Genomic DNA, 25661 nt, shown 5'->3' on the forward strand with positions numbered 1-25661 from the left:
GATGGCAGAGACATTTATTCCAGCAGTTGTTTTACTGCATCATATTTCAGGATAAAATATTGTAAAACATGAGGAAACCCAAAGAAAAAATATAAAAACAAATCCACAAAATTTATGACTTTATTCTCAGAAAACTCACGATGGGACTGAGCAATTTCCTTTATTGCAAAATATGGGGAGGCAATGGGAAAAAGTGTGAGTTCCCAGTTTTGTTACCTTTGAGCTATCAGGAAGGTTCCAGGAAAAAGATCATACTTTCCGTCCACCCATCAGAAATGCCTGACAATGGTTGAAGACAGCTTTACCTTCTTGCACAATAAGTGCAAAATGGAAGTCTTGCTGCTATCCTACTGTGGAGCTAATGACCTGCACCCCTTTAGTATATGGAGCACCTAGCATTCTCCAGTGGAAACTCACAGCAAGACAAATTCGCCATTATAGACTACCAAACCCCATTTTGGTGACAACAGGATGAATGCTCCCAAGGAATACACTACTCAAATGTTAGTGCATAGGAAGGAATTCCTGACTCCAAGCACCAAAGGGTCATGCAGCAAATGCCACTTAGATCTCTGTACAAGCATGACAAAACGTTTCCCCCAGTCCCTCCCCCCTTAATAGCATTTAGTACAGAGTCAGTGGTCAGGGCACTGCCAGTTTCAGCAACAGTACAAGATATTTCCTCAGCCAGTGCAAAGTCCTCTATGTTAGGATATCATGGGCTTGGTGTTCCACCAACATTTCCATGTTCTTCACATCTGTGCACCAGAACTCCAGACGGTCTTTCATACCCTTTATCTAGAAAACAAATCAACAATCATTAGAAATTAAGACACAAATGTGACAAACTGAGACACTACAATTGCCATATCGAAAATTTCGCAAACAGTGCACAAGAAGCTGTAAAGGCTCTCTTAGCTCTCACATTTGGCAACCTGTGGACCTGTACTCCTGAAAGCACTGAGACTCCTAGATGACAACTGCCACACCTCCACCCATGCCCTGAAGTCTCAGATGATGCCACACTCGAAACCCAGCTGGGCACATTTCAAAAAGAACCAGCCCACCTGCCTCCCTTCCATACCCAATTAGATTTTGGCAATATAATTGCCAAATACAATACATATTTGAAACATTCCACCTGCTCAATAGAACTTCATCAATCTAGTGAAAGGGGTGAAAATTTCTTGAAAATACCAGGACATTTGTTTTAGGTAGTTCATTTTGAGGCATTCAAATACTGATAGTGCTCTACAACAGCTAGGTGCCCCAACTTTTGCTACGGTGCTGCACTGGATGGTTGGATCATCCATATATAAAATTATATGGGGCAACTGATGAGAGGGAGAATGAGGTCCATGGGTGGAAAACTATAGGTGAAAATAGCTGGTATAAAACCTCAAATAAAGGGACAGTAGATGTGGAGTATAGGCAGCTTCAAAAAGTTCACTCTGAAGACCTCTAAATTCTAGCATTCATTTAATCCAGACTGAAGGTGCTGTGAGAAATGTCTTTCCAATTCTAAATCAACAGGAACAAAAACTTCCAAAACACCCTACATTACTGGAGAAAGCATACTTTTTTTTTCTCAACTCAGAATTCGTTTCCCAATATCTTAATGGTTCCATCTGTCTTGGAAGCAACATATTACACTGACTGAAAAGTGTTGATAGAAGTAGATATGCTGGAAATTAGACAGAATTAATGTGATTTCTGCTGCTCGTTACAAAAATGTAAGATTTCTACATTCTAAAACTGATGTGTGTGTATATATTTAAAATGTGAGGATTAAACAAGTGAAACACACTGCCAACAGCCTATTCTATTTTCCACCATAAAACTTTTTGGTATAGTTCTAAAACAAAACCTGTGAGGGAGTGCATGAGGAGAGGCTACCTGTTGTAAATCCAACACACGTGGTTGAACCCATGTCATGTGAACCTTTTTATCCACTTCATCAATACTGCCTTTCACCAAGCCTACTGAGAGTGCTTTCATCACTAGCAGCTCCACCTGCACAAGAAAAGAAAACAGGGTCTTTACTGTCTTTCGAAGTAGTATCCAATATGTCCCAGGTACAATTTACTGATCTGAAAACATGGTACAGCTAAAGGTGAAATAGTGAACAAATACAGAGAACACATGGAACTTACAGGAGTTAGTTATAGCCTTGCCCAAAAGCTTAAACAACAAAAGTTACTTGAAATGAAAATGTTAAATTAAATGGTGGATTGATTTCTATTCAACTGAGTAAAAAGATGGTATATAAAGCAAATAAATAAACTGCTCATCGGACCAGAACATCTGGTTACAACTGAGGTTATTTCCAAAAATAACTCACCTCATTTATAGTAACTTTGGCACTTCTAGCAATTTCTTCAAAAGTAAGTTGCCTGTGATTAGCTGGTCTGGTGAAGGTCATCTGTAGCCAAGAAAAGCTAGAGGATTAAAACTAATATGGACTTTAAAAAATTATAACATGCCCACTGCACAAATCTGTTTTTATCTATCCTTGCTGACCTCAGTACAAAATGTTATTGACATATAGATTTTTGATAGAATCTTTAAGAAAAAATAGTATCTTGTATTATAAATGAGAACTATATAATTATATATAGAACTATATAATGATCTCAAAAACACGACCCCCTCAAAGCAAGCTTTCAAATAAAATTTAAAATTAACTGATATTAAGCATGTGATTAACATTTAATATATATTTAATAACAACAATCAATCCATATGAAAATATTTCATATAATGGCTTCCTTTATACTGTTTTGGGGGTCTAATATTTTGAACAACAAACATTAAGACTGACATACCAAATGATTTTTCCCCACTAGTATTAAATAGAAGCCAATACAGAATGCGATTCAATTGAATGACATACTGCATATGGAAGGACAGGAAGCATAATATAAGTATTACTAAGAAACTAACTGGTGTTCTTAAAATCCATTTATTTCAACCACCATGAGAAACAGCCACTCTTTTTGCATCATAATTTAGTTTCACAAAACTTAAATAAAGAAAGTTTCAGTGATAAGCAAGACAGTTTCCAGAATAGGGGGGAAATGATCCTTTGCAGTGAGGATGCAAATTAAAGTAAAAGCAATGTCAGTTAACAACATAAATATACATTTTTGCCCCATGATTTTGACCAAAAAAAAATTATGCTATCCAGATAGCTAGCAATGGTGCTATCTTTGTTGCAGGACCTACCTCCATTAAACACAGTAGTTGGATTTTCTGCAGCAGAAGGGTTTCATTTGCAGCCAAGTCTGGCTGTAAAACATAAATCCAAAAAAGTTAATCTGCATTATTTTACAGTACCATTCATTTTGTGTTTTGCTTCTGTGCTCAAAACTATTCTCAAGTACACTACAAAATCATTCTAAACTTCTAAATGCATCTATCAAGATGAATTAAAATAGATCTTGTGAAGGGAAAGTGAAGACAAATAATAAAGAATTCCAACAGTCTTTGCAAATTATCTTTATCTCATTTTACTGGAGATTCTTAGCTCTGGATGTTAGGGATGCAGTTTTGCGGAAGAGGTTCTGCAGAACTCTCTGGAGTGTAAATCCAGCTCTTATCTGCAACTCTTTAAAGCTGCATCTTTTTCCAGGAAGGCACAGTTGCTTTAGTGAGCCAAAAAGTGTTATACATTCCAAAACATTGTACAGAAGAAGGCCTACACAACATGTGGAGAGCCAAGCAGATTGGTGCAGCCCATTAGCATTTTTTGAAAAACAACCAGTCCACTGACACAAAACGTCACTGCCACCAGAAAGTATCTGCTGTTATTGCCTAAGTTTTCAAGGCCTCTTCCATCCTGAAAGACATGCTGTCAAGCCCCTAAAATGCCTCCAGGCCTCATGGACACCACTAACTCTACTCCTGCCACTGCACTACTAGCAGCCAACAGCTGATCATCTCACCAGCTATTTCAATGTGATCTGTGATTATCTTTTAAGGTATAAATCTGGCCCTTTTGCCTCTACAAACTATGTAGGATTGATTTTACCGTGTTTCCCCGAAAATAAGACATGTCCTGAAAATAAGGCCAATTGGGCTTTTCAGGACATGTGATAAGCCACCCCCGCAAAATAAGCCCCCCCACCAACTACGTACCCCACTCCCCACATTGGGCATGACAGGGCTCCTGCCCCTTGTTTAGCCACCCGCCCCCTTTAGGGTGCAATTTGGGGGTGGCAGGTGGGGCGGGCGAGAAGCGACTCGCTTCTCCCCCACCCTACCTGCCACCCCTCTCAATAAAGAGACTGTGGGAAAAGAAAGCAGCCAGGCTGCTGTTGCCATTGGGGTGGGACGCGAGACATGCATTTACCTTTCCAGCACCATTACATTCATCGCCTTTCTGTCCAGGGAGACACGTTGTAGAAAAAACTTTCTCGTGAGTTCAAGGAGTTTGACTGAATTGACGAGAAAGTTTTTTCTACAACTTGTCTCCCTGGACAGAAAGGCGAGGAACATGATGGTGCTGGAAAGGTAAGACATGTGTCTCACGGCCCAACACGGCCCCGTCCCATCCCAATGGCAATAGCAGCCTGGCTGCTTCCCTTCCCCACCGTCTCTTTATTGAGAGGGGTGGCAGGTAGGGTGGGGGAGAAACAAGACGCTTCTCGCCTGCCCCACCTGCCACCTCCGAATTGCACCCTAAAGAGGGCAGGTGGGGGCGGGTAGCTAAGTGAAGGGCAGGAGCCCTGTCATGCCCGGCGGAGGGTGGGGGAGATGAGACGGTAAGGAGAGCCACGTCTTGCTTCACGCGTCTCACTTCTCCCCCACCTGCCAGAAACGAGTCTTTGTGAGACTCGTGGTGCCACCGCCGCTGCCTCGTAGAGCAGGACTCTGCAAGGCTTGTGCTGTTGCATGCAGGAACTGCAGCACAGCTGCAAGGTTCGACCTACTGGCACAGCCGCAAGCAGCAGAGCGCCAGCTGTGCCGGTATGATGAAGCTCGTGGCAGTGCTGCAGTTCATGCACACAACGGCACAAGTCTTGCAGAGTCCTGCTCCATGAGAAAGCAGCGGTGGCAGGAGACATCAGAGCAGCGGCCAATGCGAAGAACGGGGAGGGGAGGCAATGGCAACAACGGGACATCCAGTCCCACTCTTACCGCATCCTGCACCCCCAAAATAATAAGACACACGCACATCCCTCCCGATAATAAGGCCAAGCCCTTATTTGGGGGGGGGGGGGGGGCAAAAGAAAATAAGATTCAAGTCTTATTTTCGGGGAAACACGGTAAGTCAATCCAGGTTTGCAGGTTGAGTTCTGCTCACAGAACACAGTCAAACATGGATTGTGTTCTGCAAGATGCTCAACAGCTCTTTCAATTTTGCAATACTGGGCAGGCAGTGAAACTGGGGCCTCTTGTTAATTAATCAGCTTAACAAACCTAAGTTTGCATAAGAACTATTAAAATGATTTGATCTCTCTGAATTCATATCTTTACAGAAATAAAGAAATCGATTCATCTAAAGGTGTTTATATTGCTTTCCTAAAATGCTGTCAGGTCATGCCAATCACTAACCTGTTGGCCCCATGATGATTTCAATGCTTGGAATTTTTCCACATTGCCACTATTGAAGGCATAAAGGGTGTCAATCAGCCATTGTCTGTCAGTGTCCCTCAAAGATTCCAGTACAGGATGCATAAGCTATAGATGGAGATTAAGATATATTATTAACAGAAAACTTTTTTTAAACTCAACTGTTAAAACTAATATAACTCTACTTACCAGTTCCCCGAAGTTATAGACTCCTTCGCCCAAGAGTCCTGCCAAGCCTAAAGTAAAAGCTCTTTCCTGCTGGTCTGCCACTGAAAAGAAAAATTTTCTACTTCAGTGACTATCCCACATTCCTTCCCCCATTTCAGTAGCTGGGAGAATCCACAATTTCATAATTGCTATTTTAAACTCCATTCATATCTATTATATTTAATAAATACATGTAATATCTATTAAATATTTAATTCTATTAAATAATATTTAAAGCTGAAACACTGACTTTGTATAAGATAAACACATATTAGTGTGCATTCCCCACCCTTTTGAAAAATAAGGCTCTCTCTCTCTGACCATTCTATTCATAGAAGTGCCTTGTTTTTTCCTTAAAATGTTTGATGTGTATTTTTCCATCTGTGTTAGTTTTTTATAAAAGTAAATTCTTGAGTGGAGTTGCTCCTTCTAAAGGCCTACCTTTATAAGCATTACACTGCCAAACACTGCCAAACACATTCAGTGTGAGAGGGGGTGGGGAGAAATCACTACCTGGCAGGTCTTTGACATCTATGCAGCCCAGGAACCTTAATGCATCCTTATAGTAAGAGGCATGATTTCCAATTGTTTGATAATACTTGCTAGAGAGATCATAGAAGCGGCTGTGAACAGATGTCACTCCAGGAAGATTATTCAACATCTCCTCAACTTGTTCAATTGTCTCCTAAGGAAAATAAAATGGAGGCCAAATCTTAATTTTCTTAATTCTTTTTCTTCTTGTGCCATATCCGTCATTGGATGTTGGTAATCAAGTTGGCGATCCTATTTTTATCAACAGCCACACAAAAAAGTGCTGTTGAGTTTTGTCCAAACCAATTTTCTTAACTATATGTTATTATGGAATATATATACGGAAAGAATGTAAGTTTGTTTTTAGAAATATATGCATATACTCAATCAATCCCGAAGAAAATTATCAGTATTTGAATCAATGAACATTAGTAGATATAGCCTTGGGCTACCCATTTATTTTAGGAGTATGGCAAATAAATAGGCATTTACATGTCTCTAGAGTACATAAAGTTAGCTAGATTGTCCTGAAGAAGGCCTGGTATAATTAAGCAGGGAAATTTGTCAGAATGAGTGAACAATATCTGAAGTCAAGCAAGAGACTTCCTGGTTTCTAAAGAAGAACTAGGTCGTAATATCTGTATCTGTATATTTATTGGCAATAATTGCTTCAATTTCTCTGAACTGATATAAAGTATACTCCATTTATGTAAAGTAGAAAGGTACAACCTAAACTCTCCTGTAATTCCACATCTTAAGAGTCACTCTTAAAAATTTTAACAATTTTTAATCAGAACAATTTTAATCAGAAACAAGAGAGGATGAATTATTAAAAAATTAAAAGAGAATATGTATGATTAAAAATGGAGAAAATAGAATTTGAGGGCAAAAGAAGATACTGTTTACAGAAATAAGAATAGAAATATTAGGATTTGATTAAAAAATATGGAAAAAGAACACTTTGGCAGAAACTGTAACTAAGCAAATATATTTGGATATGACAAATTGTGTATGATATGGTCATTACTCTGTTTCAAAAAATATGTGGGTGTGTATTGGGGGGAAAATTAATGAAACTTGTTTTTTTAAAAAAAAAGAAACAAGAGAGGAAACAATATATAGGAACAGCCATATTAACAATATTTCATTAATTTAATTAAATCAGATTTTAATTTTCACGGAATTCAATCGTAAGCACAGGAATACTGGAAAGGAGAAATACTTAAAAATTGTGAGCAACCTAAAAATATAACTATTTAATGCAAAAGGCAAAACTGAGTCAATGAACATACTAATAAAATACTGTCTCACCTTTGTAACTTGCAGGTCACCAATGTTTAATTTTAGAGCACCAATGGCTGTTTTACATAGAATTACAGCTTCATCGCTGCTTTTCACCTACAATCAATATAAATGTCAAGTCACAAAACAGCTGTTGTATACTGATACATCTGTATCAAACAGTAAAAATATCAGATTAAAAATCCTAAATCTGACTTCTGCCCTTTGTCTATTTTCTTAGTGAAGAAAGCATACAAGTAGATAGATCTCAGTGTGATTAATGAATCCCATAAATTAGTCATTTTTCAAATATTCAAAATATGTCTATGGAAAATAGGGTAATTGGTTTCAGTTCAAATAAGCAATTAAAATTTTTAAAGCTTACATTTATTACTGAAATACAGCTAGTTCTCATTTTATCAAACATTCGGCAACTGTTCAAATTTACAAAGATGCTGAATGAATGATAAGTTACAACTACTCCGTGAAGTTATAGTTGTTGCAACATCTCTACAGTCACATAATCAAAATTCAAGCACTTGGAAGGCCACCCACATTTACAACTGTAGCATGTTGTAACTCCTCCTACAACTCCTCCAATCTCCCTCTCTCTCTCCCATATATGTCTTTTGGTTACCCTGCACTCTGCTGCCACCATCCATCATCTTCCTCCTGCTGTTGACAAATCATGCCTGGCCTAGGCAGTTGTTGGTCCTTCACAAAGCCTTCACAACAGTCATCTATCTTCCCCCATCTCTGCCCTTTGGGCTGCCATGCATAACCTTCACAAAGGGCCAGAGACTGCCTTGGCCAGATGTACCTCATCATGAGGAGGAAGAGGATCGTGAAGATCAGCTGGGCCAATGGAGGTACATGGTGAGTGCAGGATGGCTAAAAGGGCAGAAATGGAGGGGGAGGAAAGGCAGATGTGGGGAGGACTGAAGCAGAGGGGAGAATGGCAGGGCAGGAGAATTGTACAGTCCCTGCCTAAAGACTACCAGAACTTCTGTCACTAAGTGGCACAGCCATGTAATGTTTGCCTAACAACCACTTCGCTTAATGAAAGAAATCCTGTCCCAAATTAGGGTCGTTAAGGAAGGACTACCTGTACTATACTAGAGTAAAAGGGGATAAACCTATATCCAAAGCATACGTGCTATTTTAAGTTCTTCAAAATTAGCCTCTTCTTTGAGTTAAATTTGTATTTACCAACAAAGAAATAAAGGGAGACTAGTATAGATCTATTTCAAGCTATTTAGCTCTAAATAGCTCTATGGCTATTTAGCTAGCCATACCCTTCTGAGATTCAAACCTGGGCTTGAATAAATAGCTTGAAATAGATCTATACTAGTCTCCCTTTGTCAGTAAATATAAATGTAACACAAAAATAGTTTGTCGCAAAAGTGTCTGCCTGCGAAGGTTCCTGGATTGGGGCTGAAAGGCGAAAGCGGAAGCAGTATGCTCCGTCCCATATTTGGGTAGACCAGGTTACCCTGATAAAAAAACTTAGTCTCTTCTTTGAATTTTCCTCAAACAGAATTTTCCTTTTCTCCATTTTATACACGCAGCAATTAACACCTAAAACCCAAACAGCAACCTGCACTAACTGAAATGTGACCTGATATCAATTTATATTTTGTATTAAATTATTATTTGCGACCTACTTGTACATTGTATACCTGGCCAGTATAGCACATGTCTAAAACTATTTGAATTAATAAAAAATTATATATGACTGTCTATTGCGTTCTTTCCTTACCTTTTCGCGGGTCTTTTCCAGAAATGTAAGAGCAACATTAGGATCTAAAGAAATACATACCAGAGGCAACATTAAGGATTAGTTTAAAAATATATGCCATGCTCATCATGCATTTCAGCATTAACCCTTTAAAAATATTATGTACAATGAAACATATTAATATAAAACTTATAAAATATAATAAAATGCATTTCTACATTATTTTAAAAAGGAATGTATACAGTGAAATATATTAATATAAAACATATAAAATAGGATAAAAGAACTTCAGGCATGCTTTTTGTATCTCTTAATTGTAATTCTCTCAAATTAAAGGAAATCTATGGCATAAATAAAAGTGGATTTCTTGCATATAATTTCATCCTATACTGAAGGAACTGTAAACTCAAGATAAAATCCTACAAGTAAATGAGCAATAAAATAATATTTCAATTTCAATTGAATTGAATACTTTATTTGGCCAAGTGTGATTAAACACAAGGAATTTGTTTCCAGTACAGAAGCACTCCAGAAAAGCAACAGAAAAAAAATATCAATACATACCATTAAAAGAGGGGAGTAAAGAAGATAACAAGGATAAATAATGCTACAGCCACACTACATGGATAAATATACATAAACATTACATAGTACTGTGAGAATTGGGCATTCAGCAGAGTAACGGCATGAGGGGGGAAATGTCCATAAAAAATTGTTTTCAATCTATACTTTCAGAATTCAGCACTTAGCTTGCATATTAATACCATCTGTGAGCAAAATACTCAAGTTTGAAAATATTTTTTTGAAAATGTTCAAATAATGTTTGTTATCTTGGAATACTTTTGGAATAATCAAAAGTTGCACATAGCTATTCTAGATTTGAAACGGTTTACATAACACAAATACTCCTTTGCCGTATTTGATATAGGTATTTCAAAGTCAAGCAACAGTAAGTACACACAAAAGGCTAAATATACAGATGTTTTTCCCTAACAGAATTAAAGGGTCAGATGCTACTACTTTATTGAAGGTTACTGTATACCATTCCCAGCTTCAAAATTTCAACCTGAAATTTGTTTTTAGGAAAATAATTATGTGTAAAAGGAGTTTACCTGTCATTTGCCGTACCACATGAAGAATGATTTCTACAAGGGATAAAGGGTTCACCCTGAAATAAAGAGAAATTACTATGAATCGATGAAAATAATATAGGCTTTTTAAAGTCTAGCTATATGAAAAAAAATTACCTGTGTTCAAATTCACTGATAAAGTTCTCATAAAGCTGTAAGCCAAAAGAAAAAGAAGATAATTTTAAAAACACAGAAGCACATGTTAAGTATCTACAATTATTGCTACTGAGCACTTTCTTGACAATAGAAATATATCTGAACAAAAAAAGGGAAGAGCAATGACAGTTCTATGAACAGTAAAGAGACAGGATAGGGGTGTGGAAATCTGGCAAAATCACTTTCTTCTGTCCCAGTTCTACAAAGATATGAGAGAGTATATAGCGGAAACCTACAAAATTAAAGTGTCTCATTAAATCAAGGATAGTATCCCATAATCTATCTTATTTTAGAAGTCATCCAAGTAAGAAAGTGCACCCCTATCTCCAGGCATTAATGTAATGCCCTTAATGTAAGAAAGATTCATTACATGCTGCATCAGTATCTTTAACTGAAACTTGTTAGTTATAATTCTTCGAAGACAGAAACCTAGTTTTGTGTCCCATTCTAAATGGTATCCTTTCAAGAGTTTGAAGAGTATCAAGTTCTCCAATAGCAAGGAAAAATATATCCATTTGATCCTTCACTGGATTTGTTTTCAAAATCACTATAAACTTTTTATTTTTGCTATATAACTTCTTCAGGGCCTTACTTCATTGCAGTGACATTACATGCCATTCTACAGCAATGTGAATATCTGTGTTATAACCCTAAAAAGTAAAATCAAATTACTAAAATGAAGTTCCTTTGAATATATAAATTACAGTACTGAAAACAATAACTACTCTTTGCATTTGTTGGGGATGATTCTTAAATAAGACATTCTAATTGACACAAATTTAATAATACTAGGACACATACCTTGATAAGACCATCTCCTTGAGCAAAGCAGGGATCTTGCACAAAGTCCAAAACCTGCAATGTTAGTTGGTGCCAGAGCCTGTAACATAGACAAAAGAAATAGTATCAATATTGACAAATGTATACACGAGCAAATCCAAACTGAAAATTCACTCTAACACCTATTATATATGGAATATTTGTTTGGATAATAAGAAAACTTAAATAACATTGGTTTTAAAATAATGTACCAACAGAGTATGTTGCTTAAAATAAGAAAATAACCAATAATAACAAAATAACTTCCTAGGAAAAGTCCATCATTAAGAAATATCAGGTAGCAGGTTTTCAGGGAACTTCTGCCATTTAAACAATACTGAACAAAATAGACTCTCATTACAAAATAGCTTCAATATATCCATAGTCAATACTTTACAACAATGTATGCAGGCCATCAAAATCTGGGTAGGTATGTATGTATGTATTTATGTGTTTTCAAGTCAATGTTGATTCCTGGCAGTTGCCTGGACTGCAGTTTTTGTGGCAGGAATTTTTCAGAAATAGTTTGCCATTATTTTGGCAATACCTACATGTTGGTTGAATCCCCCAGTGGAGCCCACCTGTTCTCTAATATTTGAGAATTAGTAGTCTCAAATGCAGAGCAGATAAGACCTGTACAAGGGATTGCGGAAATAGAACATCAAATGGAAATCTGCTCTGAGAGAATGGAATCTTATATGCCTGGAATATATTTTAATGTTACTTTAAAAAAAAACAAAACCCAAAATTGTTCGGAGCATAAACATTTAAATATTCTGCTCAGAGGGCAGAATCAAATGCTGTACTGGCACTACCATTAGCTGCATGAAAAGCCAGGAAATACAGAAACTAGCAACCAGCAGACACCCCCACCCCAATGTGCATTTCCAGAGTAGACCAAGTCAACAAGATCGGCCTGAAAGCAAGCAGGACTTAACAGGGCAGGAAGTCTTGCCAGGACAAGTGAAGCTGCCTCGCCCAGCATGAAGAAGGGGATGAGATAGAGAGACAGGTGAGTGTCCTGTCTTAAACACACACAGCCTGCTGCGAAAAATGGGGTCTTTTTTTTTATTTGATTTATATGCCGCCCTTCTCCGGAGACTCAGGGCGGCTTACAGTGCGTTAAGCAATAGCCTTCATCCTTTTTTGTATATTTTATACAAAGTCAGCTTATTGCCCCCACAACTGGGTCCTCAATTTACCTACCTTAGAAAGGATGGAAGGCTGAGTCAACCTTGAGCCTGGCGAGATTCGAACTTACTTTAATTGCAGACAGCTGGTGTTAAATTACAGTGCTTAGTCTGCAGAGCTATCCAGGCTCTTCAATCTCTCAATAGCTTAGCCGTTGCTTCTTGTGCTTCGGCATCTCCCGAGTAAGGCAACCCCCTTGCAGTTAGCAAAGATCTCCCCCCGCCACCTCCCCATCTCCAAAGCACGTGTACCCATTTGCTTCGCTCCCCTTCCCCCCCGCTCTACTGAACCGATCCCCAGACTCACTTTTTATTGTAAAGCTCCTCCAGCCGGTGCCAAACGGCGGCCTGACCAGGCCCCGAGCTCTGGCTCTGCTGTAGGAAAGCTGGGACGTCCTTCATGGTAGGACCGGGAAGGGAACAACAGCACGGAAAGAACCGCCGTTCACTCCGAAGAGCAACAGAGACCGGCCCTTCTCGCCGCCGGAAATGCACACTCACTTCCGGCACTTTCAACGCGGAGCATGCCGGGTACCGTATGGCCCTGCGTAGAGTAGCCTCGCTTCAATATTCCGCCCCCGAAGAAGGATTGGTCGGTCTCTGTGCTAAGCTCTCCGAATGGTTACTTGGGAGTGTTCTTCTGAGCTGCCTTTCTCGCTCGGGCGCCCCCTGCCGGTCAGTTTGCGAAGTGACAAGAAGGCGCAGTTGGTTAGCATTGGGCAGCTGCCAGGTGGGAACGCGTCGTCGTTTCATTCCTTTCTGTCGCGTGTCGTGTCACAAGGATAGCAAGACGTAGTACGATTCATTATTGTTGCTGCCTAGGTGCGTTGACGTTACTGTAGTCTCTCTTGTAGGGACCCAGGACTCGGTGGCCTTGCTGGCCATGGATCTTGGGTTCACACTCGTAGCAGAACCAGTAAATGGGCTGCCCGTCCTCCAATAAAGCTCTTTGCTGTTTTCTATACATTCGGGCTTATTTTAGAATTGAGCAAATTAGAAAAAGTTAATGTTAGGAAAGACATTTCTATTCCGTTCTGTGTAGTTTGGAAAAAGCAGGTAGCCCTTGCATTTTAAAACAGTTTTGGGGAAAAATTCATGGTTTGTTTTAGAAAAATGCATGTGAGGAATAGTAGGAGAGAGATTTTTAAATTTTTGTTGAATTTTTTTTGCAGAGTAAAACAGTGCAACTTTAAAGAAGGAAAAGTAGGGGGAAAAGGAAGCAAAAATATATAAAGAAATATCTTCTACTCCTTACAGCAGTTATAAATGCATTTATAATTTCTTTTCTATAGATATTGCTCCATTCTTTCCATATTCTTTATAATCGTCAAACCCATAAAATCACAAGTTCATTTTTATTCTATTTTCAGCTTAAAGTCCATACAGGATTCCAATCACAAAATGTAGTTGCTGCCTTTTCCCTAATCAAATAACTCATTTTTTGCCATCTCTGCAAATTCTGTCATCTTCACCAACCTCTATTGTGTGTGTTTCACAGTGTTTCCATCTTTGTGCATGTGTTAATGATCTTGCTGCAGATAAAAAGTGAGAACAAGATTTTGACTGGCAGAGAGTTTTTCTACAAGGCCTTCCAATCTATTTAATTAGCCAATCTTACAGTACATACTGTGTTTCCCCCAAAATAAGACCCTGTCTTATATTTTTTTGAACCCTGAAATAAGTGCTTGGCCTTATTTTCGGGGAGGTCTTATTATTTTGGGGCGCGTGGAGCAAGATGGGACTCCTCTTGCCATTGTAGCTGATTTCCAGCTCTGCGTTTTATTTAATTAAATTAAATTAATTAAATATTTAATTTTCGGGGAGGGCTTGTTTTCAGGGGGAGGCTTATTTTAGTGTACGCATTCAAAAGCCCGATTGAGTTTATTATCAGGGGATTTCTTATTTTCAGGGAAACAGGGTAGCTATATAGGTGTGCCCCTATACCTAAAGCAGTGTTTTTCAAACTTGCAACTTTAAAATTGTTGAACTTCAACTCATAGAATTCAACAACCAGCATTTTAAAGTGCCAAGTTTGGAAAAAAAGAACCCAAGGAATATTATTTATGGCATTAATCTTATTGGTTTTCTAAAATACAACTTTTGTTCATACAGCTGTGTTGATAATTTTAGTAAACTCCGCTTTTTGGAAGGAATTTTGTTTCCAGAAATTGAGCCTTTCCACTTTACTAAGTTAAAACTCTATCCATCCATCCTTAAGCTGACAGAAAAATATACCTGCATGGGATCTGCTATCCCTATTCCAGTCCCAGTTTCTGCCAGTCACCTGTCTTGCTTCCAGAACTGTTTTAAATATCTTGATGCTGCCCTTAGTTGGTCTTGGAATAAGAAGATAAATGTTCCTTTTGACAGTGGTACAGTTTAGGAAATTTTAAAACTATCTCACAGTGTGGGGATAAAGGCAATATTACAGATGCAAGTTTCTACTAGTTAGTTGAAAAAGGGGATATGGTTTTAGTCATGTAGGTTTCAGTGAATCTTGTCTAAGTGAAACTGACTAGAATTCATCCTGTATTTTTTTGTATGGAAATGTAGCCACTTGTTGTGATAGAGGGATGGTAGAGGACAGGAAGGCCTGGAGAAAGGGATGGTAGAGGACAAGGAGGACAGGGAGGCCTGGAGGAACGTTGTCCATGGAGTCGCAATGGGTTGGACACGACTTTGCAACTAACAAGAAGCCACTTGTTAAAATTATTTAAAATTTTGGTTTTAAGTTTGTGGTGCTTAGTCAAAAAAATCTGATGATTACAGAATTATATAATGGCTAACACTGGAAATTTAAGCTTAAAGTTCCACCGAGCAAGTAACTTAATTATCACTATACTTAGAGATATTTACTTTTTTCCCTAGTGTTTGCTGTATGTGTATTTGGTTGGTTTTCCATATGTTTTTCTTCTTGTTCAAAATTAAATAGAAAAGATGACTATGAACACTACTAAGGGAATAAATATACTCCTTTATATATGAAGAAGGGGGATAATACCCAATAACATTTTATATCATCTGAGCATTAACAGAATATTTTATGTTTTGTCAGTTTTGCCTTGCCTTTTATACTTCCATTTTCCTAACTATAGCAATGTAGAACAATGCCAATTTTCTTAATTCATGCTAAGATCTTTATTATATGCATCACATTCTGGCAAATGGCAGAACATTTCAGTTACTAATTCCCTCAGGTAACACAAACATTTGCTTAGTTTTTAATTTTACATTTACCTCGTGTCATAGCTGTGCTTTCATATTGTACAACTTCTACCATTTCTACTGAAAGGCTGATTAGCATTGTCAGCTGTAATGAAAATGATTGGTAGCAGTGACTGTTAATAACGCAACTCTCCAAAAGGTGATTAGTAGTGAAGGCAGTGTTGATAACAACTAATACATGATTTAACTGATTTTTACTAAATCACAATTTATTGGCTTATTAATCATGCATTAATTCTTATGTTTTATATGTATGCTTATCCTTTATATATATATTTTAAATATTTTTGTTTTCACAATTATTAACTCTTTGTAGTCTACCCTTTCTATTAAGACCATAATAAAGATTTGAAAAGAAGCTGTAATCACATTAAGACTTAGCTTAGTGAGTATATCTAAACTAAAATTTTGAGGCATCTAGAAAATCTTCTAGTTCAGAATCAAAATTAATTTCATATGTCAATCAATGAGTTCTGCAATAAATCAACATTTGAAAGGAACCATATATAAGAAGCAGTGTTGTGTTTTCTTCCTCAGTTCTCATATGGTGATGGGATTCAGCAGCCCCCAAACTGAATATACCAGGTGAGTTAAGCAGGCAGTTTTTCACATAGTGATGTGCCAAGTAATAAAGAGCTTTATAGGTAAAGACCAGCTCTTTAAATTTTATGTGGAAGCCTACTAAAGCCAATGCTGTTTTTATACTCCATGTAAAGTAAATGATTGAAGCAAGAGGTATGCTTTGGGAGAAAAGGCAAAATCTCCTTTGGATTGAGCTCAATTCCTGGTGATTTCATGGGCAAAGTCATATACTTTGTTTAGAAACATATAGACACGGCAAGGGGAAATGGGACTGGCTGGATGCCATTTTTTTACATTCTCCCCTTGGTTAGGTAAAAGAAACATTGGCTGATTTATGTTAGTTTTTTAGTATTTCAAGATTGACTGTAGTGAGAAAAAATAGGGGTGGGTTTGAAGATGTTTCTGATGATTTTGGGGAGTGAAAGCAGGAGCCTTTTGGGAAAGCTTACATTCACCAAGGTCTACCCCAAAACACATCTTACCTCCTACTCCAACCCTCACTATTGCCTTGCCTCACCTGTAGCAGGTCCTTCGTCTTGAAAGAGAAATGATGGGGCACAAGCAAAGCAGAGCAATGCCCATTCTACAGGTTTTCACATTGGATAGAAGGGAGGCTATAACCATTTCAAACACCAGAGCTGTTTTGTGGCATAAGTGCTGCTGCGTTTCATTTCTGTTCTTATTTTTTCAGAGGTTTAGTAAGAGAGTAGTAGTGGAATCAATCACACTATTATTATACTATGCTCAAATACTGATAAAATAGGCTGTCATTGGTCCTTCTATTAGGAACATTGTGGTAAACAGTGTTCAGCTGTGCTTCCTGGCTCAAGATAATTGAAAGCAAACAGAGCTATGCTGCTTTGCCCTATGTCCTAAATTAGTCGTTAGATCATAGCCACTGACTAAATAATGCCAGGCTTTTATCAGCCCCTATAAAAACAATACTTTAAAAATCACTTCTCTTGGTTTTCTGATTTAGGACTAGGCCACTGAAGGGAAATGAACTGGAGAATGCATTTCGGAGTCTCTGCAAGGAAAACTGTGCTTCAGACTGCCAGTTTACAGAGATTAATTGGTAAGTCTCAGACTGTTTCAGGTAGCTCGCTGGATCTGGGAAAAGCATATCGGAGTTTAGAAAGGCTATGGAGATTTGTGACAGTAGGTGGACAAATATATGGGAGTTAATATATTATGAACAACAAAGGGAAAAGTTGAATATAGGAAACAATGCTGTTAGGATCCTCATCTAGTCACTAGGAATAAAGCTCAATTTACTTATTTTTACATTTTATTGCATAAATTGTAAGCAAATGCAACATATAATAAACAATGATAAAACTATTCCCATATGGCAAGCATTAACCATGTACAATTTTGTTTTGCTGAGCTAAATTATTTGTCATTCCTCTACAAAATGATTCTTCACTTTCAATATTTTCCCCAAAAATGTTTTTTAATAATTTTTAGGATGGAAGTCTCTGGATCTCTGGATGTATGCCCAGCATCAGCATTTTGGAAATTCTTCCAGTCTGACAGCCAGCAAAAATCTTTCCTTAATTCCATTCAGATCTGCCCTCTGCTTTCCTCATGGAAAACATTTGCTGCAGAAGACTTCAGAAAGTAACTTAAAAAATACAACAGACTTGTCTGGGATAAGGTAAGGCCTTGATATCCTTTGTGTAAATATTCTTTAACATGAAATTCTATTAAATCTTATTTAACAGTAAGGCTCAGTAAAACTCAGGAGATTTTTGACTGTTTGTTATGAGCCTATAATAAGCTACCTTTCAGGTTCAAAGTTCTCATTCTCATGATAGTTTTATTGCTGGCAGAAGGAAAGGATCCAGAGGACACTTTGTCTGTTTGGTATTAGACTAGAAAGCATGTAAAAAGCTATTCTCTGCATAAAATGATATATATTTTAAAATGTCATTAACTTAATATAAAATACTTTTAAGTATTCCAATCCATAGGTAATAATACAATGTACAGTTATCAGGCATACAATTTAAAAAGATTTTTTTTTTAAAAAAAAATTAAAATTATTTAAACTAATGTAAAAATATTTTTTGTTATAAGGACAAAATCATCCCCATTTAATGATACTGTGGAGGACATGTTTATGATGTTGGGTTGCAGTCAATCTCCAGAGTATTTTTCAGAGCTGTCTTCTGTGTTTTCCATAAGAATTCAGTTTTATGGGAATCAGGGTAGAATCCTTCTTTTTCAGATCAGGTTCTAAATATTTGGCAAGTACAGCAGAATAAGTTGGTCAGGAGAACAGATAGCATGAGATACCTTCTACATTGCTTTTCTGACAGAGACAGACTTGTCAGCAGGGTAAGACTTTTAGGAGAATGGCTGTCATTTTTGGCCAATGCCATTTCTTGTGCTTGAAATTGTGTTAGTGCTGATTGGAGGGAAGTTACAGTAATATATTTCAGATGTTGCCTCCATTCAACTAAGTATTTTCATACTGCATATCAAAGTCCAACTTTTTTGTTAGCAATTAAACTTTAATCAGCTTTAATCCTGCAGATACAGTATATCTAATACCCTGCTCTTGAAAGTCTATCAAAGCGTCCCCAGATGCAAAAAAAATAAAATAAATAAATCTTGGTGAATACCACGTTTTACATAACATGTAAAAAGTGCTTTTCTGTGTAAAAAGTAGAAGCTAGCAAACATATACTATATGAGAAATGATGCCATTGATTGTCCGTTTTGGCCTTAACTTTAAATGGAATTATCTAATAATTAAAAACACTCCGTTCTCCATTGAACCTAATGGTGCAAATATGCCCAATAAGGTTTTTTTCCCCTACTATATCTCCATGGTATTGCTTCAGCTTGACTTAAGTCCATGAATGAGAAAGCCCTAAGTCATCCTTGGCTGAACTGATGGTGTTTTTCACTTTACCTTGGCATGGTCCAAGGACAATCTGTATAAAATTTCTTAAGCCATATCGTCCTTTATCAAGGAAGTCAAGCGATTGCAATTATTTGAATGAGAGACAATAGGAACTGGTAATGGGAACAGAAAGCTCTATGCTAGTATAATTTTTTTTCAGCTAAAGGCTGGGTAGATCTGGGTAGAGATTGCTTTAACTCTGCATCAAGGGAAGAGGAAAAGCTCATGCTGATCCTTTTCTGAGTAAATTAGATAACAATCCATGGATGGGTATGCCTATAAATCATGGATTGGACTGGAATGTTGGTTCTTATTTTTTCCCTTATAAATGTGCTTCTTTATAATCTAAAGCAGGGGTGTCAAACTCGTGGCGTCACATTGTCACGTGACATATCACAACTTTTTTCCCCTTCACTAAACCAGGGGTGGGTGTGGCCAGCATGTGACGCATCTGGTCCGCGGGCCATGAGTTTGACACCCCTGATCTAAAGCATACTTACTGATAATGTTTGCTGCAGGACCCAGGGAGTAAGGTTCTTGTCCCTATCCACATTCTCAAGAGTGTTTTTTGGAATTGGCCAAGGAGGAAATAATGGTGGAAATAAGAAGCTGAGCCTAAGAGATGTGATGGAACGCATCCGGAAGAAAGAATGCCATAGGATAGTAGTGATGGCTGGAGCAGGACTCAGTACCCCGAGTGGGATTCCAGATTTCAGGTACTGTATGGAACTAGTTATATGGCTTTGCCAGCTTTAACCAAATAAGCATCCACCTCACCAAGCCACAAGGATGGTTATCCATGAAACCTGTTTTCAGTAGGTGTCACACTGTCACATAACTTTTATCATGTGTTAAATATCAGCGGCTCAAATAGGGTATTTTTTTTTGGAACTGTAGAGAAATGTCAGTGTAATTTTTCTGCCTCTCCCAACACAGAGCCTTGTTTCCTTGGGCTACATGAAATGTCATACCTTCAAGAGTTTCTTTAGAGGTTCTCAAGAATGATTGTGTTGCTAACAATAATGTTAGTATTATTGACCAAGAATCATTCGGCCTTTTACTTTCCTTTTTTCATTTGATCTTGCTATTCTAAGACATTAACACACTTCCTATTTATTTATTTAGTGTTCAACTAGATTTGATTATGTGCTTATTTCAGAAACATTTTCAGAACTGGTTTAGCATTGTCATTTTCTTAAGGTTGAGAGCAGGGGTGAAATGTAAAAATGTTTGCTACCGGTTCTGTGGGTGTGGCTTGATGGGTGTGACTTGATGGTCATGTGACTGGGTGGGTGTGGCCAACTTGACATCATTCACTATTAGAGCCAGGAGCTGCACATTTTGAAGCACATTCTGCCCTTCTGAAGCCCCCAACGCTTTGTTTCCTTCCACCACCCAAGCGAACATCTTTTCTTGCAGAAGCAGAATCCAGGCACAGAAATGGAAAAGGGGGGGATGGGGAGGAGAAAGTGTAATTATCAGAATCCAGATATAGAAATGGAAAGGGGGGGGAATGGGGAGGAGAAGGTATAAGAAGATGTTTCCTTAGATCACTGACGCTCCCAACAATGAGTTTGGCAGCAATCTAAGGAAACATCTTCCAGCTCTTCAAGATCAACTTTAAGCCAACAGCAAAAGTAGTGGTGGCGGGGTGGGGGCAACAGGGGCATGTGTGTGTGTGTCCGTCCTTCCCTCCGCAAGAACTTAGAGGCAAACCCTCTGAGGAAAAGAGGCGGCAAAGCCCTGGCTGTCACCTGGGAGAGGAGGACCACGGAGGGACACAGACACACACACACACGCCCCATCGCCCCCGCTGCTGCTACTTTTGCTGTTGGCTTCTTGGCAAGTCGATCTTGAAGAGTTGGAAGACACTTCCTTAGATCACTGATGCTCCGAACAATGAGTTTGGCAGCGTGGAAGGCAGGCAAGCATGGCAGGCCTGCTGGGAAGGGAGTAAGCTGCTAGTTCCCTTCCCCACAGCCCTGCCATACTTGCCTGCCTTCCACGTGGCCTTACACTTGCCTGCCTTCACAAGCTGGCCACGGGAAGGCCGCATGGAAGGCAGGCAAGCATGGCAGGGCTGCGGGCGGTGGTCTGGTTCGGGGACATGGCCAGGCAGCAATTGCTACCGGTACAGCGAACTAGCCCCAATCTCCGCTACCGGTCCTCCCGAACCGGTAGCATTTCACCCCTGGTTGAGAGGGAGTGACTGGCCCAAGGTTATCCAGCTGGCTTACTATGCTTACATCAAGACTAAAACTCATGTTTTTCCCATTTGTGATCTAACACTTTAGCCCCCAGATCAAACTGGCCTGAATTTATAAATTAGTTGCAAATTAAAAATCTTTTTTTACAGTTGGTCCTCACCAATAGTAATTGGGACAGGAATTTGATTGCTAAATGACATGGTTATAAAGTGCAATGTCACATAATTGTGCTGATTTACAATGGCAGTTCCAGTAGTCATTGTCATTAGGTGAATCATACGTGACGGTCATGTATTTGCCATTAGTGGCCTCTTGCTGGCTTCCTCATTGACTTTGCTTATGGAAGCCATCAATGAAGGTTGCAAACCACAATGATTTGGCCATGAGATGCTGCACTATCATAAGTGCAAGCTGGTTGCCAAGCACTTGAATTGCTGTCATGTGTGTGCAGGAATGTTGCAACAGCTGCAACTAGAGAACCCATTATAAATACCCCTTGTTCACTGTAATTTTAAGCAATTGCTGAGCAAGTGAATGTTACACAAGGACTACCTGTATATGAATTCATTTTACCAGGTAGGCCAGTCATTTCTGTTGTCTCCAGTGATGCTATTGGAATGTTGTGTTGCCTGTTGCATTTGGTAACTTGTGGATAGCAGCAGAAACCAATTAAATATCTGCTGTCGCTGTCTTAAAGTTGGGTGAGGTGAGCTTCTTCCTTAAAGCAAATCCAACCTATCGCATGCTCATTAAAACCCACATACATGCAAAGTAAAATATGTCTGGGAGAGGTAAATTTATTAGGTCCAACAGATGTTCTGTATTTTGTGGTGACTTCTTGGGATAATTTTTTTCTTGTCAAAATACTTCTAACTTGGAACATTCTAGATGTAATTGTTTTGTTCTGAGTGAAAAATAAAATGCATTTACCACTTTCCTTTCCTTAGAACTCTAATCATGTTGATTTCTTGGATTAGATATTTCAGTACTGTACCTAGGTATTTCTCTGGTTAAGGCTTGGTGAACTTGGTTTCCTGGCCTATCATTATTCTAATTTTACTCTACTACTCTTTTTGCAGGTCTCCTGGGAGTGGGCTATACAATAACCTTCAGCAGTATAATATTCCATACCCTGAAGCCATATTTGAACTTAGCTACTTTTTCCAGAATCCCAAGCCTTTCTTCAGGTTAGCTAAGGAGTTGTACCCTGGCAATTACAGACCAAACTATGCCCATTATTTTCTTCGACTTCTGTTTGACAAAGGGCTCCTTCTGCGCCTCTACACACAAAATATTGATGGGCTGGAGAGAGGTGAGCCACTTGCTACTGGCTCTGAGAAGATAAATTGAAAGCAGATTACACAGCAATAATATTTGTGGTGATGATGAGGGATCATCCATTTTAAATATCTTTTGAGTTGGTGAAGAGCTTGACCAAATCTTATCTTCCTGCTTGTGTGTTCTAGTTGCTGGGATTCCTCCAGATAAACTAGTTGAAGCTCATGGCACATTTGCTTCTGCTACATGTACTGTCTGTCGAAGAACATATTCAGGAGAGGATTTCAGGGTAAGCCACAATGCAGCAGATAACAGCACTCCAGGAATAGTACAAGTATTACATGTATCATTTTTAATGCAAATGTACAGTGAGCCTGCTTTTGTTGATTCCAGGCCTCCAGAAAGGTAACATTTCAATCAGTGGTGAAATATAAAATTTGTTACTACCAGTTCTGTGGGCGTGGCTTGGTGGGAGGTAATGTGACTGGGTGGGCGTGGCCAACTTTTTTTTTTTTTTAACTTTTAAAAGCATTTTTTCTACAACCTCTTTGGCTGAACAGGTTGTAGAAAAAAATGCTTTTAAAAGGCTATGGCGATCCCAGGTGAGCTGCGCGATCATCAGAGGCTTTTTTTTTTTTACTTTTAAAATAATTTTTTCTACAACCTCTTTGCCCGAAAAATGCTTTTAAAAGTAAAAAAAAAAAGCCTCTGATGATCTCGCGGCTCAGCTGGGCATGGGGGGGGGCAGGGATTTTTGCTACCAGTTCTCTGAACCACCCACCACCATCGCTACCAGATCAGGCGATCCGGTCTGAACCGGGAGCATTTTACCCGATTTCAATCCTTGAAAGCCTTGTCCTACTAGAACACCAGCCAGTGGAGATATCTGCTCCTCATCCTTACCCACACTTCATAGGGAGCATCTCCCTTACCCCACATCTCTCATGACACAATCCGAGATCATCATCTTTTCTCACGTATCAGTGAAGTTAGCAGTGTGATTTCTCCAAAATGCAAAGCAGACATTGATAAGACAAAGACAACCAGCCACTAATGCTCCTCCAGTTCTTAGCTTTTTCCTGGCTGCTCCTATTCATAGGCTAGGCCTCCTTCCACTGGCCAGGCTAAAAAATCACAGTTGCTGCCAAACTCGCTGGCTCCTCTTTTCAGGTGGATCCACGTATTTCGACTAGATCCTAGATCTTTGCTTCAGCAGGCTCATAGGATTGCCTTTGCTTTTATTGCAGTTTTGGTGTGCGCTGTCATCAGTTGTGATGTCAGTCTTGTGGCTTGTGCTGCCTGATTAGGAATTTATATTCCTATTATCTGATTTCATTTCAGGGGGATGTGATGACTGACAAAATTCCCAAATGCCCTGTTTGCAGTGGAGTAGTCAAGCCTGATATTATATTCTTTGGAGAAGAGCTTCCTCATCGGTTCTTCTTGCATTTGACAGATTTTCCTATGGCAGACCTGCTTTTTATCGTTGGAACCTCCCTTGAGGTCTGGCTATTATGAACATGGGAAAGAATAAGAGATGGGTTTTTAAGACAAAGTGATTCAGAGACTCTGGAGAACAGAGAGAAAAGCCATGAGAAGTCAAGGGAATGGAAGGGTGGCAGTTCAGCAATCAACAAAAGAGATGGGAAGGAATTTCAGAGTTTTAAGTTCATTATATTGTAGAACAGGGGTGTCCAACCTTGGCCACTTTAAGCCCCGCGGACTTCAGCTCCCAGAATTCCCCATTCTGGCTGAGGACGTCCATGAGTCTTAAAGTTGTCAAAGTTGGATACCCCTGCTGTAAAGCCTTAAGAATTCATTATCTTCAGCTGTCTTCCCCTATATGAATAATATTGCAGGCCACCTTGCTAGGAGGTTTCACTCAAAATATATTTTAAAGACTCTTAGGAAAATCAGCATACAAATAAAAGTACTGTATCATCATCTTAAATCTTGACAGTACCATTTTTAATACCCTGTGATTTGTGCACGGCTCATATGGAGTGGGCATATTCAGATGTTTGGTGTGAGCTTTCAGTTAGCATTTGAAGATGTATAACAATTTTTTTTCTTAGAAAAAATACCCTAAAGTGCAGCAATTTTTACTTTGCAAGAGAGACAACTCCGTACACTCTCCTTTCTAATGCTTTATTTTAGGTGGAGCCCTTTGCTAGTCTGGCAGGAGCTGTCCGTGGTTCTGTGCCCCGTGTTCTGATCAATCGAGACCTGGTGGGGCCATTTGTGGTCCGGTCACAGCACAATGATGTAGCTGAACTGGGAGATGTAATCAGTGGAGTGGAAAAAGTGGTAGAACTGTTAGGCTGGAAAGAGGAGTTACAGGAACTAATAAAAAAAGAAAAAGAAAAGGTAGGTCATTTTGATTTGAAAACTTTGCCTCTTGCACTCTTTTTATTTTGCTGGCTGGAGTTATGAAAACAATACAATTAAGGATAAGACTTTAACTAATATAGACTACGCAGTTATTTTATCCATCATAGTCATATAGGTTTATTTTTCTTGCATTTGTTATAGCCACCCAATTCCATGGGATGCTATCATTTTCCATCTTGTATAACTCAAGGGAAATGACTATGTCACCTGTCCTTTGTGACTATTTATTGCATTTTATTATTTATTTCAGTAACATTTGCTTTCTCAGAGTGAAATTTGAGATTTGGAAACAATAAATAAAATTATAATTTGGGTATTCCTTGCATATCAAACACTCATTCAATAACCAAAGTTGCAGTAGAACTGAATGAAAGATACTTAAGATAGTTCCTCTAATTTCCTGCCATCACAGCACCCTAGAGTCACATGATTGTTATTTGC

General features: G+C 38.7%; 2 protein-coding genes across 17 annotated transcripts in view; one reads left to right on the plus strand and one right to left on the minus strand.

Moving 5' to 3' along the window:
- Positions 1-13152, minus strand: PSMD13 (proteasome 26S subunit, non-ATPase 13). The gene is made up of 13 exons (XM_034420137.3): positions 12934-13152; positions 11419-11497; positions 10579-10613; positions 10444-10499; positions 9353-9396; positions 7624-7710; positions 6295-6466; positions 5764-5843; positions 5557-5682; positions 3226-3288; positions 2342-2422; positions 1897-2013; positions 1-798 (listed from the first exon to the last, which is right to left on the minus strand). Exons 1-13 carry the CDS (start codon positions 13026-13028, stop codon positions 703-705), a joined length of 1131 nt encoding a protein of 376 aa, XP_034276028.1. The 5' UTR covers positions 13029-13152; the 3' UTR covers positions 1-702.
- SIRT3 (sirtuin 3) overlaps positions 13135-25661 on the plus strand; it is a 14945-nt gene continuing 2418 nt past the window's right edge. The window contains exons 1-9 of one of the 16 annotated variants that reach the window (XM_087881430.1): positions 13219-13356; positions 16389-16436; positions 17413-17508; positions 17901-18090; positions 19863-20060; positions 22631-22863; positions 23018-23118; positions 24171-24332; positions 24987-25196. In XM_087881430.1, coding sequence (XP_087737556.1) covers positions 17433-17508; positions 17901-18090; positions 19863-20060; positions 22631-22863; positions 23018-23118; positions 24171-24332; positions 24987-25196 — 1170 coding nt within the window. In that variant the 5' untranslated portion in view covers positions 13219-13356; positions 16389-16436; positions 17413-17432. Of the gene's footprint in view, positions 13449-16388; positions 16437-17412; positions 17509-17900; positions 18091-19862; positions 20061-22630; positions 22864-23017; positions 23119-24170; positions 24333-24986; positions 25406-25661 lie in introns of those variants that run through there. The other 15 variants (XM_034420130.3, XM_034420133.3, XM_034420129.3 and 12 more) reach the window with 15 other exon arrangements.

Source organism: Pantherophis guttatus, chromosome 1 (assembly GCF_059756535.1).
Source record: "Pantherophis guttatus breed Tessera chromosome 1, ASM5975653v1, whole genome shotgun sequence".
Lineage (NCBI taxonomy): Eukaryota > Metazoa > Chordata > Lepidosauria > Squamata > Colubridae > Pantherophis > Pantherophis guttatus.

Coding starts and splice junctions, on each gene's coding strand:
- PSMD13 (XM_034420137.3), bottom strand. CDS start 13,028: ATGAAGGACGTCCCAGCTTTCCTACAGCAGAGCCAGAGCTCGGGGCCT. Junction 5,844..6,294: donor AGATGTCAAAGACCTGCCAG/GTAGTGATTTCT, acceptor TTTTCTTTTCAG/TGGCAGACCAGCAGGAAAGA. Junction 2,423..3,225: donor AACTACTGTGTTTAATGGAG/GTAGGTCCTGCA, acceptor TCTTGGCTACAG/ATGACCTTCACCAGACCAGC.